The sequence below is a fragment of the Eutrigla gurnardus genome (genome assembly GCF_963514095.1).
Source record: "Eutrigla gurnardus genome assembly, chromosome: 14".
NCBI lineage: Eukaryota > Metazoa > Chordata > Actinopteri > Perciformes > Triglidae > Eutrigla > Eutrigla gurnardus.
Window position 1 is genome coordinate 13,508,903 of NC_139937.1, and position 18,118 is coordinate 13,527,020.

General features: G+C 42.2%; 2 protein-coding genes across 7 annotated transcripts in view; both read right to left on the reverse strand.

Annotated features, from left to right (window-relative positions):
• The window catches only part of LOC311024072 (furin-like protease kpc-1), a 173,659-nt gene that overhangs the window by 9,898 nt on the left and 145,643 nt on the right, over positions 1-18,118 (reverse strand). For 3 of the 6 annotated variants that reach the window (XM_084026276.1, XM_084026280.1, XM_084026275.1), the window contains exons 19-20: positions 15,844-15,921; positions 8,448-15,284 (exon numbers count right to left, since the gene is read on the reverse strand). In XM_084026276.1, the coding sequence (XP_083882402.1) occupies positions 15,108-15,284; positions 15,844-15,921 (255 nt within the window). In that variant the 3' untranslated portion in view covers positions 8,448-15,107. Of the gene's footprint in view, positions 1-8,447; positions 15,285-15,843; positions 15,922-18,118 lie in introns of those variants that run through there. The other 3 variants (XM_084026278.1, XM_084026277.1, XM_084026279.1) reach the window with 3 other exon arrangements.
• pou3f2b (POU class 3 homeobox 2b) lies at positions 5,771-7,682 on the reverse strand. Its single transcript, XM_084026284.1, has one exon. It carries the CDS (start codon positions 7,363-7,365, stop codon positions 6,214-6,216), a length of 1,152 nt encoding a protein of 383 aa, XP_083882410.1. The 5' UTR covers positions 7,366-7,682; the 3' UTR covers positions 5,771-6,213.

Genomic DNA, 18,118 nt, shown 5'->3' on the forward strand with positions numbered 1-18,118 from the left:
GTCGTTACGGACAGCATTATAACACTGTTCTGGCTGTGACCCGTGGCTTACCTTAAAAAAAAAAAGGATTTTGCCTGTTTTGTCTGACCAATGGGCCAAAAAAACCAAAATATTAAATTTAAAATAATAAAGCGCCAAAAAAATCCTCAGATTTGAGAAGGTGGAGCTGGAAATGGTTTGTTGGATCGATGATTTAAAGGGGCAGTGTGTAGTAGTTGCCTCTAGTAGTGATGGAACTGAATACCCTTTGCTCACCCCTCCCTTTCCAAACGTGTCATGAACTACGGTGGCCTTTAAGTAACAGAAAAACATCTTTAGAGCAAGTGTTTGGTTTGTCCGTTCTGAGCTTCTGGAGAAACATGACGATGCAACTTGACAGACGCCATGAAGAGAAAACGCTCCCTGTAGATAGAATATTAAACTCCATTCTTGCCAATGGATCACCCTAAATTCTTCACACTGCTCCTTTAACCCTTTTATTGTCTTCTCAACACTCCAGCCTCTTCAACATTTCAGATGGCTTCCTCCCAGCAGCAGAAAAGACACTCTTGTCCCGTGCTGTTTATTTTTATAAAATGATTAATGACCAAAAGTCTGATCACTTGTGAAAACACCCTCTACAAATATGACAATATTGTTTCCCAAATCTGCCACCTTTTACAACTTTTAATAATCATGAACTGTTGTCAATATGATAAATCTAATTACTTTTGGACTTTTATTTAAATGATTATATGAGTATATATTTTTTTGACATTTCCTAAAAGTTTCAATGAAAATAACGTAATCATTAGGGTCCTGTATTTTAAAATAAAGCTGTAAAATGTTAACTTTCTTGATTTTGTAAATTGGTTTCATCTACAGACTAAACTGCATTTGATTATTTTCCTACTTTGCTTTTATGACCATTTGTATTTTTTCCATGTATTCATATTGAAGGTATGTTTCATGTTAATGTTATTAAATATCTAATTTATTGACTAGAACACTTAGCTCTCATCTGTGAAAAGAGAAACGTGAAATAGATTTTTTTTCCGCAAGATTCTTGAAATTGTAGCCTATATTTTGTAAATGGTGGAACTAGGATATACGGAAATACATGTAAAAATGATGTATGCCAAATAGGAAAAACATATATATTTTCCATTGGCTGGGATCATTTAATGGTTGAACAATTATTCAGTTATTAAAATTGTTGACACCCTTCTATTAACTAATGGGTTAAAATGATCAGCACTAGGAGTCAATCATTCTAAAGACATCAATAGGAAAATATTTTCCGGATAAAAGAACCCTTTAAGGAGTGATAGTGTCTATGAGCAATTGTGATGTAGTTCTACAAATATCTTTGATGACTATTGACCTTATTATGTGCTATTTTAATATCCTATTGTACTGCCTAGCCTTTCTGTATTGGCCTCTACCATCTTTTCTTATTCTTATTCTATAGCCTAATGGAAATTTTCTCCATAAAGACAACACACTTCAGTGTGGAGCTATATTACACGTGATTGCCATAAATTCGATACTTGGCATAGTTATCGATTTTTATGAACCAACCCTGACAGACAATACTGTGACATAAGAGCTTGGACTCACCCCTCGGGTCATTGGTGCCGCTAGATGTCGCTAGAACACCGACTATTCCCCTCTCTGCGTCTCCACAGCTTAGCACCACAACAGTGCACTGTGTGTGTTGTGTTTTTTTTCTTTTTTTTTTTCTTCTTTCTTCCCTGGGAGCCTAATGGGAAATTTCAAGTCACCTAAATAAAAAGGAAGGTATAATTAACGCGACGCGCTATTAATTGCATCTGCTAGAGAGCGGATGAAGGGCACGAGGGCGCACTTTTTTGATTACTGGGCTTCACTAAAAGTCTACTTCAGAGATCAGGCTTTATTTCCGGGTGTCGCTGCGTGCCGGGCATCCAAATGGCGGGTCAAACGGCGGAGAGTGATGATGATGCAGAGAGATGGACGCCCCCCCCCCCCTCCCGCACCAACAGCAACGCGGCGCGTGGAAGTGATCCCGATGCGCCGTTTTCTAATCTGTAACACATACTGTATCTCAGAGGGATGGACCCACTGTGCGTATTATCCCGTATAGAATTCAATTAACCACATTGCCGTTGATTAAAAATACACTCGAGCCCAATGAGGCCAATAAAAATACACTCCTGAATAAGAAACCACAGACTACATACTCCTGGGCTATTGTGGGAATATTTTTCGTATTTGGGGAAAAGACGCTACTTTTTTTAATTTTCTCTTTTGTCATTATTCTATAATTCAATAAAGAATACACAATAAACAAATCAATAGGCCTTTGTTTGTAACAATCCCACATAAAGTCACTACAGGAATTAGTGAATTGCAACACCCAGGGAAAGGTTGTCTGATAGCCTACGTATGTTCACGTCATTCAGTGGATACATTAAATAAACACGCGTTTGTTTGTGATCAGGTTCATTGCTCAACGTCCCCCAATACTCGATCAACTATTGATTCCCAATCGATCCCCCAGCTTTAATGCCGAGGTTCAGGCTCACCTCTTCACACCGTTGCTGTACTGGCAGCTCGCGGGGTGAAATGGAGAAGAATGCTATTTTAATTAATATTATTATGGCGACCACAGGGGGCAACGCATTTGACATTTTTGTTTGCAGTTAAGCAGGAAATAGCAGGGACTTTTGGATGGATTTTTTTTTTTTTTTTGCAACTTTGCATTCCGTCTGTCAGCTCCAAATAAAACGAGCTAGAATAGATTGCAGGGACCACATATCGCACCACAGGTTCCTGTGGGAATGTTAGAGAGAAGTGACATACCATAGTGAATATGAAAATGTCATCAGGGTCAACACTGTCAATATCACTGTCACCATAAGAATAGGATTTTTTTTTATGTTTTTGTTTTTTCTATCCACTGATCCATAACTGTTTTATGGGACAAAATCTAACCTAAAAGTTTTGTTTAAAAATCTCACAGCCTATGATGCATTTAATGTCCGGTTGTTTTGTTAAATTTCAATTTAAAGGGCTCAACCTCCTCCAAAATAGGCTTCTACAATGAACTTTTGTAGGCTATTGTTTTTTTTGTGTGTGTGTTTTTTCCCCTCGCCATAGACAAAGCTACAGAAAAACCCCCTCTAAAACCAGAAACAGAGAAATGCTGCCAAGCAAAACAACCTTGTGAATTTTAAGGATTGTTATACATTTTAAATGTTGCTTATTTGTTTAACATCCCACGTGAGACGATATTGTTCTTTTTTTTGCCCATACTGTGAGTGTGACTGACAGCACAGCAAGTGAAACTAGCTCCAAATAAAATAGTCGTGAAACTATCCACGTTGGACCCCTTTCAATCCTCACAAGGACCACTTTTTGTCCTCCGACCCCACTTTGGGAACCTCTAATTTAACCCTCGATGGGAGCTGTGGTTATCCCAGCCAAAGCCAGTCCATTTAAAAGCAGCCTGGGGCAGAAACTCCACATCATCGGCTCACAATCTCCCATTCATCAACCCTGATTTTCTCTCAACCATTAATTCCACCCAAACGAATGAGCTCAAAGCAAGGAGCGTATTATTTTTTTTAACAGCACAGATGCCAAAACAGATAGTGAACTCACTGCAGCAGCACTCTGGTTTGCTGAATTAAATTAAAAGGAGGAAAAAAAAATACATTTACTCTCGACGTTGGAAAAAAGCTGTTTAATATCAACCCCATTATTTAAAAATGTGCAAGTCCGTTGTTCGTGTGTCAAGTGATCAACACCTTCAGGCATTTATCACCTCTGCTTTCTCTACCCCAGGTTCATCCAGTGAATATGACATAGCCTAGATCCCCCCAAAAACCAAAAAAAAAGGACTGGTTCAACAAGCAATTAAACAAAAACAACAAGAAAACAGCGTCGGATTGCTACAGGTCTACATCCCACAACTTGGATTTCCAGTGAATGATGAGTTGGATCGATTCATTAAAGCTACTTAGGAAATATTTCAATGCCATGATCGTTTCTGCTCGTTGTTTTCCTGCAGGAGAACATTAAATCAGGATGGGAATAAAAGAAAAAAGCTGGTTCCACATGAGAGAAAAACAAAACAAGTCCCTGGATATCTGTTTTTTGTTGTTGTTGTTGTTGTTGCATAAAACGAAAAGCGAACTAGTGTACGGAGAACAGATGTATATACATTTAGCTGTGACGGTTTTAGGCTGTGGCAATCCCGCTGAAAAAATCCAAAATATCTCTCTTCGTCCCTACAAAACAAAAGCCTCCTCGGTGTCATTTCATATATATCTCGTACTTTGTGTCGTCTATAAAAGCCATTGTATAATAAATTACAATCTCATTAACAATACTAGAAAATAAAATAAAAATGTCTACGAGCAATTTCCCCCCATGTAATAAAGCAACATAGACGAAGATGAACAAAATGGCTGAAATGAAATGCATGGCAACGACCTCAGAAACAAACAGAAATAACTCATTGTAAATAATAATAATCTTAATAATATTAATAATAATTTTGATCATATGCTGACATTTTTGGAATGTCCCTAAAATGTGTTCTGGGAAGAAATGTATAAAGGCCTGATCATCTTAACTGTTCAAACACACTAATCATGGTACTTGTCTCCGTGTTTTTATCCTCTAGGTCTGATTCATTATGGACAATCCTTTACAACGGTGTTATCGATTAATCTGAATTTAGTCCTCAAAACACTATATTTTGATCGGAAACACAATCTAATGTAATTTCAGAACGGACATCAAATGGCAAAATAGAACTCCTTAGACAATTTCAACAAATTCAACTGATGTCACATGAATAAAAAAAAAATATTGAGTCTGAAAATAAAATCCATCACAAAAAAATAAAAATAAAACGAGCAGATTTTCGGCAACAAAACGAACGTTAAATAGCACACAAAAATACAAGGCAGTAGGAAGGCTATGTGAATGAGACTGGATTTAAAAAAAAAAACTCTGTTTGTTTTTGAAAACATCAATTAAAAAAAGTGCCCCAGTGAAGAAAGAAAAAAAAGGGATGAAGCCATGACTTTTAAAGTTATACAATATTTACAAAAGTGGATCCAAATGTTCCGTGAGAGTTGGTGACGTATAATTTGTTGTAGATATCTATATATCTATAGCCCATCCTGTTGTGGAAAAGTGCCAGATAATCCAATCAGTCGCCGCGGAGCCCTTCCTGAAGCTGGGAGACTCTCTGAGGGGGATAAATATTATTCAGCGCGTGCTTTGTGGTAAAAAATAGAATGGACATTTTGTTGATACTGCTGTCTGACTTATGATAGAGGTCATACACTTTCTATTAACCACGTCACTGCACTCAGGCCAATTATTGAAGAGTTTAGCCAGTGAGTTGCTAATACTAAATGTAATAATAATAATAATAATAATAAATATAATGTTAAAAGTAATTATCTGTGTTCATAACTAAATCCTGACCTCTGTCCTCACAGAATAAATAAGAGCTGAATGGGCAGCAGTTTCCCACCAGTGTCTTGAACGCAGCGCGGCTCTCTGTGCTGCCTGGCTGACAGATGGGACTCAGGCGATGCTCACCCTCAGCTGGACTCCACTGGACTGGGGCTGCAGCCTTTACTGGCCTCCAGTTTACTCCATTAACGCAGCTCCTTTGACCCCCCCCCCCACCCCCCCTTCCCCTCCCCTGCACCACCCACCAACCCATCACCGCTGGACGCACGATTTAGGGCTAAAAAACTAAACGCCTTTGTATTTGCTTTTTCCTTTTTACGCACAGGAAAAAAAAAATGTGTTTAGTGATTTGATATAAAAGTGGCGAATGGAAACCATTCAGCTATGCTTTTCGTCTAAAACAGGTATCCCTCCTCCCCTCCCTTTTTTTTTCGTCAAGTATAATTTCAATACACAATAGGGGCTACACCTTGAAACTGCGTCGACTGGAGTCACAGTGCTGGGCATGTATCCTCGGAGAACACAACACAGGCTTATGTTCCTTTAGCTCTGGCAGAGGGGGAAACAATGTCCTGTCCTCCCCTCACTCATTTTCCATTTCTCAAATATTCACTGCAGATATTGTGTAAGCACTCACTGCAATCTATTATACATAAAACACCCACTATAGCGCCTGATAGTTCAGTGATTTATATATAACCTTGGGGATAAATAAAAAGGGGATAAACATGTCCTGGAGGAGCGGTCCATCAGAGTTCATTGGACCGGGGTCTGGACCCCGTGGTGCGGCGGCGTGTCCCCGTACACATCCTCGCTCCCCGGCAGAGCTCCTCCGGGAGGGGTCATGCGTTTCTCCTTCTGTCTCCTGTTACAAAACCAAACCCTCACCACTTCTTTCTCCAGGTGCAGACTGTCCGCCAGGCCGATTATTTCCGACGCTGCCGGTTTAGGGCACTTCAAAAAATGGCTCTCCAAAGCTCCCTTTACGCTTACCTCGATCGAAGTCCGTTTTTTCCTTTTCCTCCCCTGCGCTGCGATTTTGTCCAGGCTGGTCGGGCTGCCCGAGGTGGAGTCCGCCTCCTCCAACCACTTGTTCAACAGAGGCTTCAGCTTACACATGTTTTTGAAGCTGAGCTGCAGGGCCTCAAACCTGCATATGGTGGTTTGGGAAAACACATTTCCGTACAGGGTCCCCAAGGCGAGTCCCACGTCCGCCTGCGTGAAGCCCAGCTTGATCCTCCGCTGCTTGAACTGCTTGGCGAACTGCTCCAGGTCGTCCGAGGTCGGCGTATCCTCGTCCGAGTGGTCGTGGTGGCTCTGCGGCCGGTGCTGGTGCTGATGCTGGGACGGCGGGTGTCCGTGGTCGCTGAGGTGCGGGCTGTGGTGGTCGTCATGACTGTCTCTTAGGTTGTGGTGGTGCATCCCCTGCCCGCTGCCCGGGATCAGCCCGTTGACGCCGAAGCCCGGCTGGGAGTAAATAAGGCTTTGGCCGTTCGTCGTGGCCATGCTCGGTATGTGAGCCGCGGTGGTGGTTCTCCACGCCCGGCCGTCGTGGTGGTTCCCGTGCGTCTGGTGCACCAGGTGGGGCGGCCGCGACTGGTGCTGCTGCTGCAGGTTGCTGCTGGAGTTGTGCATCTCGTCCCGGGCGCCCTGCACCGTGGGTTTGATGTCCTGCTCCGCGCCGAGCGGACTGGAGGACCACGGGGCGCCCTCTCCGTGGGACAGCGCCGTGATCCACTGGTGTGCGTGGCTGAGCGTGTGGCTGTTGCTCTGCAGCGCGTAGTCGCTCTGCAACAGGCTCTGCGCGTCCCGGTACGCCGTGGCTTGCTGCATGCTGCCGGGCTCCGAGTGCACGATAGATGCGCTGGAGGTGAGGATGTTGTAGTGGTTAGACGCTGCGGTCGCCATGACTCTCGGAGCCGGACTGGTCGCTCTTATTAAAGGAACCTCGCATTTGACAGATCCTCTCCTGCCCACAGGCGGCTCTCAGGCGCTCTGCCAAGTGGACGCCGAGGCGCACCTGGAGTCCGCCACGCCCCCCGCCGCTCATTGGGCGCCAAAGGATGATGGACGTGGTTACCAGGGGCAACGAGTCAGCGATTGGCTGCGGCGAAGTCTCAGCAAACACTACTCTCTTTGTCGGAGAGGTGCGAGTTGTGGCTCCCGTGGAAGCGGAGAGCCGGAGTGCAGCATGGGGAGACGGAGCACCGGGATCAGCAGTGCAACTGTAAGATACAGTTGATTTACTTTGATAATCATGTTCTATGAAGACTCAGGCTGAGGGGTAGCCTAGATCCAGGAGAGCAGGATTCCCCCTACTGGGAAGATTAATACCAAAGCTCTGCTGTGTGGGATACAGGCTTGTTTATGGGGTAGTCTTTAGATTTGGTTAATTGTTAATTCTGCGCACATTTATGATATTGTTGTTATGCAAAGGTCCGTGTAAAATACTTAATTTAATCAGGCGATGTAAATCTATTAATTGCAGTGAAGAATGTTAAGATTTCAAACGGTGTGCGTATCTTTATCATCTGCATATTCATAGACGAGGCCTGTCTGAGAGAAAAAAATGCTATTTAATGTTTTCAGGAGTGATGTAGCGTTGCAGCATTCTGCAAGACGTTGTAGGTGAATGCATATTAATATGTGCACGTGCTATTTGTGCAGCATTGTGTGTGTGTGTGTGTGTGTGTGAAAGAATATGCTGAATGTTGAGGATGTTTATATTGTCTGTCAATCAGCCATTAGTTTGAAGTTAAAGTAGTTTCATCATTGACATTTTAAACTGTGAAACAAACAAAATAGTTTGACATTTTATTTACTGAGGCGGTTTTAAACAACAGGCATGCAGATAAAACACATCATGTCCTGTAATGTCCCCTGTGTTTGTTTGAGATGTAAGACTGTTTTGGAGGAGAAATGCATCTAGAATACTAGCTCGTTTTATGAATGGAGGTTTAAGGTAAAGTGGAAAAAAAAGCTCAGGCAAGTTTCAATCAAATCAATTTTATTAGAACAAAATAACTTCCTTGTGATAAAACAAGAGTAAATTGGATTCAAATGGGAGTGAAATGGACATGGCAAACATGACGTGTTGACCTATACTCTGTTTTCTCTCTGTCCTCACACCATATACTAGTTTTATATCAGTTCAAATTGGGACGTGTGTCATTTAAAAACAAAACAAACTGGATTGCACCAGTGTGAAGTCCATTATGTTCCTGCTACCTATTTTTTTAAATCACGTCTTATCAGTTATTCATTAATTATTATTAAGATAACTCTGCAATTTTACTTACATTCATAAAAGCATTTTTTTATCAATTAAGCACGCAAATGGAGACAATTTTCATATTGATTTAAAACTTCTAACAGCCCAAGTAAATAAATCCACGTTTGCACCCTACAAGGCTGCGAAGTGAATTAACAAGTCTGTATCTGGAGGAGTGGCTATGCACAGAAAAAGGAGGGTCCCTGGACTCATGCTGAGGTTCTATATATAGCTTGAATGACACCATTTTTTAAAAAAAACATTGAAATACACCATTTATGTGGTTCCCGAAATGTTAACAATGTAGTTTGAAGCATTTCATGTGCTCCTAAATGTCCGTTTACAGCACTGTAAAGGATCTATGTGGGATCATCAGAGCCTTTTAGGATTCTTTACATCCCCCAAAGAGATTTTGAAATTATTTTCAGGTCTTATATACGTCTATTTTTGAGTTAATAGCGTGTGAAAGGCGTCTCTGGCTGCTCATCATCCAGTAAAAGTGAGAAAAGACACAAGTGAGGAGGAGGAGGAGGATTAAGTCCAGACCCAGGCCTCGAGTCCAGGGCAGGGAGGGCAGGTTTCCATCCCGTCCCAGCTGTCGTCCCCCCGGTGTCAGCTTCAGGGACCAGGACTTTGTCCAGAGAGGGGACATTCCTGGCCGACCGCTGCTGGTTGCCATAGGGAGAGGTAAATGAAACAACAGCAGTTGCGTTGCTGCTGCCCCCCCTCCCTGTTCCTGGACTATCTAAAGGCCTCTATTTAGAGAGGCTCTCTGCTGTGGGGACAAAGCCTTGCAGGGATAAAGGAGGGAGGGGTAAAGAGCACAGGGCCCTGAGAAGGAGAAAGGCCTAGAAGAACTGAAAAAGATGAGAGAGATTATGTCTGTCCTCAAAGCTGCTCCTCATACTGCAGTGAGATAAAGCAAACTGTGTGCAAAAAAAAATACAAACAGAACTTAAAAAATGCTGCTAGGCAGAAGTAGAAGTATGCTTCAGCTTGCTTACTTCTCAAGCGGTCCCCTAATTTCCAATACTAGAAGATATTAATAATTCCTACTGTATAGATGCAATTAAAAAGCACATTTGGTCGGTCTGTGGCCTATAACAATTCAATCCACCAGAAATAAAGTAATACATGCTGGCTACAAATTAAACCTATAAATCAATGGAGACAGTTCTCCAATATCCACAACGTAGAACTTCTAAACTATGCAAATGACGGAAACTGTAATTAAACATTTTATTTAATAACTTGGACCTATAGCAGTGAAATTAAATGGCAATAAAAAAGCAATTATCAAAGAAATATTTTCACAAAAATAATCACACTGTGCAGCAAAAAAAACAGAGAAGTCTACATGCTGAATATGCGCGCTCACAAATCATTCTCAGCGAAAGTTAATTTATACGAAAAGTTCACACAAGGACACGTCATGTGTATAGACTGAGGTCTGTGCACAATACAGGGGCATGTAACAAAGGGCAAGTGCTAATTACAAAATGTTCTCTAGTCCCCGCTTCGTATGACCTGCGTTAGATTTTGTTGTCATACAACGATTTGAGTTGTACTTAACTTTTATTTTGTATTGAAGCCTTTAGTGGCCAAAATAGACCTTATTATCTGTGATGTTCGGGACAAAGATGAATAAAATATGAAATGTCATCATCATAAAATAAATTTAAGGACACCAAATTAGGCACATGCATGTCAAACGCAGAGTTTGTTGCATTCATCCTTTAATGGCACAATGTAATGATATGCCGGTAATTATGAGTCTGTAATGCTTTCAGATGCTGCTGATCTGTTTACATAAGTGTTATCTGTAAACAGTGATATAAACCAGGCCTATGATGATCAGACGAGAAACAAAATGCTCATATTCTATGTATAACTGAAGCTCTTCAATTAAGTATTGCTGATTGGGCCTTTAATGGATCTCATTTCATAGGCTAATAATCCTTTATGGATGTGAATCCAGCTGCACTGATAGCACATGAAGCTGCCAGGATTTAAGTCATACGAGGAAAAGTTTCCAGGCACGGCTCAGTAATTCATTCTGGTAATATTGAACATTATTGTGGCGTAACATTGAAATCGGCCAAATCAAAAGAACATTGTGGTAATTAGGCTGTAATTCAAGGAATTACAACATCGCCACACAGGCTTAAATAGTCGTGTTGGGAGAAACGCAAAGCACATTATTTTAATGGTGTAATATGCAAACTATGGCTCGTTTCAATTACATGGCTTAACAATGCATAAATGATTCAAGCCTTGTTATTTGGACTTCAGGGTCCTCAGTTATTCAATCACTCAGAGGGGCCAATGTTAGGGGCCATGCAGCCTCCTCTCATACAGTAAAAACACAGTGCTGAGCGCAGAGGGCCACTGCCAAACTACATTTAAGGGAATAAAAATGAACAGCAGAGAATGTAAGCGTTAAATTAACAGTAGGATAATTATATGACCCGTGTGCTGTAAAGATTCAATTTCTAACGCTCTAATTAGGTGACTGTCTCCCCCATACATCAGCTCACATCCCTCTGCCAATTTCTCACCAGAAAGCGTCCTGTGAGCGGAAATAATTAGATTTTATTAAGACACGGTTGGCGTAATAAAGAAAATCAAAGGAGGGGCTGGTTGAATATGATATGTTTTTAAAATCATTGATTGTTCCGCGCACAGTCCACTGAGTCCCATTTAAAGACAAGGACAGTTGAGTCCAAACTAGAGGGAAAGAGGCTGGGAGCTGTCTGACTATATTAACCCATATAATAAACTGTCCACTGTCTGTAGGAGGAAGATAGAGTCATTTGCGGCAGCAATATAGTCCATGCGTGATCATATAAATGGACGCTATTCAACAATGACTGCAAAATCCCTTTATGAACGGCTGTACCAATTACACACACAATTCTCAATTTCCAAGAACCCAAGATGACATATTTAAAGTCCCCCTGCAGTCAGAAATGTCTTTTGCTTATTGTTTTCAAGTTCATCTGCTTGAATCGCAGTTTAACACCTGCGAGTACACGATAATTGCTGTGACCAATCTTGGTCTAATGTGCAAGTACAGTGTGAATGATTTACAAACAAACGTATTTGCACAATAATATTCCCTGCTTTTTTCCCAATGATGGAGAAGGAGTAGATGTCATGCTAAGAATTTTTTAACGAGCTAATTCAATGTTGTTGTTTTTTTTTGGTGGAAAACCCATATGGGACAAAAATGATCATTCCAAGCACATTATTTTTAAAAGACGTCTGGAGGGGATCTTTAAATTGCTTGTTTTGTCCTTCCAATAGTCCCAAACCCAGAGATATTCTGTTCATTATCACCGACGTTGGTGAAACCAGCAAAATTCACATTCGAGAAGCTTAATTTAACTTAAACGATTATTATTAAAATGTGTGCAGATAAATTATCGGTTGATTTATTTATTTATTCAACTCTAACTATGTTTATATATATATGAAAACTGTGACATCTGGACTATTACAATAAGAGATATAATCCAATGAGGTACAATAACACCATTACAAACTTAGCATTTAGTGAACAAAATAGTCCCTGTGGGAGCATTTTTGGTTTATTACAGTCTCATCTTTCTCATCTTTAGGGAACAGTAACCACAAAGTGGATATTTCTTCAACTTGTTTGGCTCATACCAGACCAGAAAGCCCAAATCAAAAATCAGAAGAACTGAACCAATGAAATTAAATATATCCTGAGTTATGACAAAGTCCCTTGTTTCAACGTGGTTTATATAGTGTAAGACAAAACATTCAATACTTTTTAATCGGGGCTAGATCAATTGCCGCAAAGTAATAACAGAGATGTCATGTTGCTGCGGTTTTATTTCAGATTAGCTGTTCAGATATCAATAATTCTCGTTAAGGCTCGCCTCGAGTCTTACATAACAAGAGCCGACCCACGCCTTTCATTCCTACTGTAATTGTTGTGTGCATCAAAGAGAGGGAGACTGACAGGCTGTATGGGAGGATTAATACAGTGGGTGAGTGACTGCACACTGGGTTCGGGAGGGAGGAACAAGAGAGGGAGAGGAGGGAGGGAGGGAGGGAGTAAGATACCGGGTGAGAGGGAGGAGAATGAGAGAAAAGTAGGAGAGGACAAAAAGTGGGGAGAGAGTTAACGAGAGGGAGAGCATTAATTGTGTGCATTGTGCCGGGGCTCTTTTGCTGAGTGTGGCTGTCGAGGTGCGGGCGCTAACCCCTCCAGCAGCCTGCCGTGATCTGAGCCAGCTCTCAGACTGCTGTATTCCAATGCAATTAGGCCACTCAAAGGCCTGCTTAAAGCTGCACCCCCCACACCCCCACCCCACACACACACTCAGATAGCAACAGCCCCTGTGGGTCCCCTCCATTGTAGTGGGGAGGTGTATTCTGTCCCTCTTTGAGGCCCTGGATGAAGAGACCACCCTGGGGAGCAGAAAAAAAGGGAGGATTACCTCTCTTTCTGTCCCTTTCCCTCTGTCTTTCTCTCTTTCTGTCTCTTTATCTTTCTCCCTCTCTCTCTTTTGGTTGAGGAGCTCACCTCTAAATCAGCTCGGGCGCTTTGGTCGGCTCCCCCCCAGAAAAGGAGACACAACTTGGAGAGTTTTCGCAGGAGGAAGCGGAGGAAGGAGAGCAACGAGGCATTCCTGTGATGGATGTCATTGTGGGACTGCTTTAGCAATATCACTTTCCCCTTCCTCTTTCATTATTCATACAGTCATATATTTCAACAAGTGGCGCGGGGCGCGTAGCTCGCTAGCTCGTCCCCGTTGGCACCGGCGCCGCAGCCTCAGTGAGCCGGTCCCCGCAGTGGGCGCTGCATTAAGAGAAAGCTCTCCACGATAGCGGAGTCCTCTTGGCTGGGTTTCAGCGTGTCTCATTCCCCAGAAAGCATTTAAAGCAGATTACCAACCTAACGCTACACCTCCCTAATAAGAGAAGAGAGAGAGGGAAAAAACTTGGCACATTAACACCTGCAATACTACTCAATGGCATCAACAGATTAACGAGGTAATCCACACAATGAGGTCTTTGATTCGTGTGGTTTGGCAGGCAATAAAGCCAGGCATAATGCACACTGTTATTTCAGACCGTCCCAGCACGGGAGAACCTGGCAGAAGCCGCTCCCTTTTTTTTTTTTTTTGTCTTTCCATCAGATGAGCTTTTTTTTTTGAAGAATTTTTACTCGTGCATCTGGTGTGTTTGCCCGTTTCCATGTCAGAGAAATAACTTGCTGGCTGCTTCCTGTGGCACATGTGAGGGGAGAAGGGGAGGCTTTCTGAAGGCTGTTTAAACAGCAGGGCTGAGGAGCGCTCCCCTGTCTTTCCCCCCCCATTTTCTGCATAAGGACGTGCGTATAGGATATGTGTGTGTGTGTGTGTGTGTGTGTGTGTGTGTGTGTGATACATCTCACGGTCCCATTGCTCATGTGCAGCTCGATTAGCCCCACGTGCCTCGTTCGTCAGACGTGGAGGCAGAGCAGATGGCAGGAGACGCACCGTGTTACCATGCTGCGGCACTATGTAACGCTGCTCTAATTGAAACATCAATACTGCCCTGTCAATACACTACTGCTACTTTACAAAACACCATTACCTACAGACCTGCTCCTGACATCTTTGTTTCACATCGGGACGCACCGGTGAAAAGTTTTTTTTGCCATCTGATTCCAGAAAACGACAACAAAGTAACTTTCCCCGACACTCTCTGTTAACGCTCTCTGACGTTTTCAATCTCCTCATTTCAATTAAACACTCGAGTTGATTTCTGTGTGTGTACGGATTTGCGGCGGCGAAGGAAGCATGCAGGAAGAAGAGAGAGAATTTCCCTCCGTCGCATCTCCGCTGTGGCACATTTTTAATGAATTGATAAAAAGTTGAGGGAGTTCGCGTGGCGGTGATCAGTAATTCGACGTTATCGGAAAGTCAGTGGAGAACAGAGAGAAATTAGGCGGCTAGAAATTAATTTTCTATTTGTCCAACTCAATGAGGAGTGACACAGCCCCTTTAATGAATGGGTAATCCGCTTCTTATTGCAATGAGCTGAATTCACCCTTCAGTGAAGTGGAAAAAAACAAACATATCTTTCACCAACCTTTGCAACATTGGAAAGCAAGGTGGGGAGGGGGGGGGGCTGCTCTGGAGATGATTTGTTTTGGGGACAGATTTATATGTTTATGTGTGTTTCTGTGGAGAGTGATTAAAGCCAAGGTAGGGATCCATAATAAATAATCTGTGCTGAAACCGAGGCCACACAGTCAAAGCACTGTACATGGTTTCTTGTGGCAAAATAACAGTCTTTATCTAACTGTGGTTCATATTTGTTTCTTCAGTTCCCTGCCCGCTGACCTGTGCCTTCCTTCTGCTCACTGGTTCTCCTCCTCCAGGATCTGGATGTTGGTGACATCCTGGAGGATCTGTGATGGTAAGGACCACTTCTCTCTGTCCACGTTATCCCTGATGGTCTTTGTCTCATGAAGCTCCATCACTGCAGGAGGTCCAGACCCCGTGGTGGACTTCTGTACCACATCAGTCGGATGTAACTGTTGGATATAGTATTAATGTGGGTGCGTGACACAAAAAAACAAATCTACAGCAAATACAGACTTTAACCATCAGCTTATCCCATTTTATTGTCAATTCATTGATTAATCCTTCCGTCTATAAAATGCCACAAACATTTTTTTCAATGCCAGGCATCATTCCTACGTGATGACTGTGATTATGTCAAATGCTTGGTTGCCAACCAACAATCTGAAACCTAACTAAGATACTCAGCTATCCAACACAGAAGGCAAAGAAAGGCAACAATTATTTCAGATTTACAAGCAGCCACATGCCTGGTGAGAAAATGCACATTTTGAGTGGAAACGCAATAAATTAACCAAAAACAAGTATTAATATTACACATTTTTTTTATATATGGCAGAGGTGGAACATTTTGTGGGCTGATAAAGTCAAAATGTGATAAAGTGTAATTGAAACTTGATTTGAACCACTGCCTAATACTTGTAAAGCAGGAGTGGATGGAAACATCTATTTAACAGATTTTCTGAATGGAAACTCGACTGGACTATCTGGACTTGTAGTGCTGCGGCTCACCTGGAAAGCCAAACTGGACGTCAGGGGCTTGTTGAGGGTCTGGTTACCCAACACCCAGTCTTCAGGAATCTTCATCACCTGGGTGGTGGAGCAGAGATTGGGTGTTAAAGACAGAGCACGCTAGGATAGTGTATAAAGCCGTGGATCTCATACTGTAAACTTGATGTTGTGTTTGGCGACAGACAAGATAAAGATTTGTAAAAGAATAGTTCAAATCAAAGCAGCAGAGCTGAGATATGCCGACTTTTGGATGAGGCAAGCTCCAGAAGAGCTTGACACGCTAATTTCCCATAATGCAACCAGTTGAATCTTTTCATTCAACCCTGTCTCTTAAAAACACCCAATTCCCCAATGTGGGGTTGTACAACATAGTACTACCTTAACTGATCTTTACATGTCCGTATGAGTAAAACCTGTTAAGTAGCCCTTTAATCTGATTCCAATAAGGCACAATGTTTATTTATAGTTGTTGTGGTACATCATTTGTTCTTGTTAAGACTCGTGAGGTCTTCCGTCTGTTGCACTTCACACCATCACCACTTGCTTGTGACTCCTTTGACATCCCCCCCCCCCCCCCCCCCCCCCCCTATAAAAAGAGAGAAAACACCAGAAGAAATCTGATTCAAACCTGTTTCCTGAAGGTAAAATACAAGGACAAACGGCTAAATTTGAAATCGATCATCTCTGTCCACGGGAGTGACGTTTTCAGATTCGATCTTGGCTCAAGTTTTTTTTTTTTTTTTTTTGGTGAGTGTTGACGTCTCAGAGTTGTGAGGAATCCCAAGCCGCCGGCTTACAGCGGGGGCTTCAGTGATACAGTATTTACAAGGCATGTGGAAGTGGGAGCACTGCAACAGACGGCACCGTACATGGCGCTTTCAATTATTTCTCACAGCATTCATGAAAATAGAAGCACAGCGGGGAGTACAGTATGAACAGCGAAAACTATAAAAAGACACGGAGCGAAAAAAGAGAACTCCCAAGCTAAATGGCATCGTACGCCGTTGTCGGTGAAGAAACGAGAATGGTGGTTGCGTCCAAAATAGGAGGAATAGAAATAGTGTGGTGGGTTGTACACACGGTGAGCAGTGATGGAGCAAAAATCGGAGAGTATGTAATCATGGTTAGGGTTGAAGTTTTGAGTTGAAAAAATCTGTTCTGGGAGTGACGTTGGTCTGATTTCATGACCACTTGTGATCCAGGCCTGTCACACAAGTCGCACACAGATCTGTAGTTCGTTTGACTGATTGGAAATGCTAGCAGCTCTGTGAGTGTGCTAGCATGGCTGCACAGCGGTGCTTTGAGATAAATGATAATGCTAAATTGATAATTAGTAAGGATTATGTTTAACATGATCACTATAACATTTAGCGTTCAGCTAAATTCCCATCAAAATGTCAAGTAAAAATTAAACGTGATTTAGGGAATTAGCTGGACTGAAGTAAGTAATAGAAAACGGCAATAGAAACGAGATAACCTGTCTGACCTGAATTCTTCTTGAATTGGATGAGGATAAAGGAAACATTGGACCTTTCGGTGTTGCTGGAGGAAAAGTCAGGGGAACGCTGAAATCAGTAGATTCCCCTTTCGTGGTCCATGAATGCCTGTGCAAAAGTTGATGGCAATCCATCCAGTAGTTGTTGAGATATTTCAGACCAAAGTCGTGGACCGACCAAGTAACAGCCAATTATAGAGATGCTATGACATAAAATAACATTTTATGTACTATTCTTTGTCAGTGTGACGTACATCATGGCTTGCCAGTGTCCCAACAGACTCACTGACATATTTAAATTGACTGTATCTTAAATAATTACTTAATATATACGCTCTCATTCATCAATCACATCCTCAGTCTCCCATTTAAAGAGGAACTACGCCCATAGGCTTCAAGACAGTCCACGGTTATTAGTCAACAACTCTCCCCCAAATCTAAAAACTAGAGTGCTGAAAATCGAATTTGTGATGTCATCAACGTTTGAATGTGGAGCTGCTAGACAATGAATTAGAAAGATGTTCGAGACGACACTGAAAGCACTCGGAGGAATGTTCTGAGTTTGTGGCTTACTGTTTCAGAACTGACAACACAACACAGTAGTGTAAACGTGGGTATAGAAAAAGAAAACAAAGAAATCGCTCTCCCATTCATTGTCTATGGAGCAGCTCCAGACGTGATACTCCATGACAGTTTGAGGCTTACTTTTACGGTTTCTGGCTTTTTTGAGAGAGTAGCTCATGTTCACAAATATTGATTGAACTTTCCCGGGCCATGGAA

Excerpts from the sequence above, each read along its gene's own strand:
- pou3f2b (XM_084026284.1), bottom strand. The coding sequence starts at position 7,365 with ATGGCGACCGCAGCGTCTAACCACTACAACATCCTCACCTCCAGCGCA.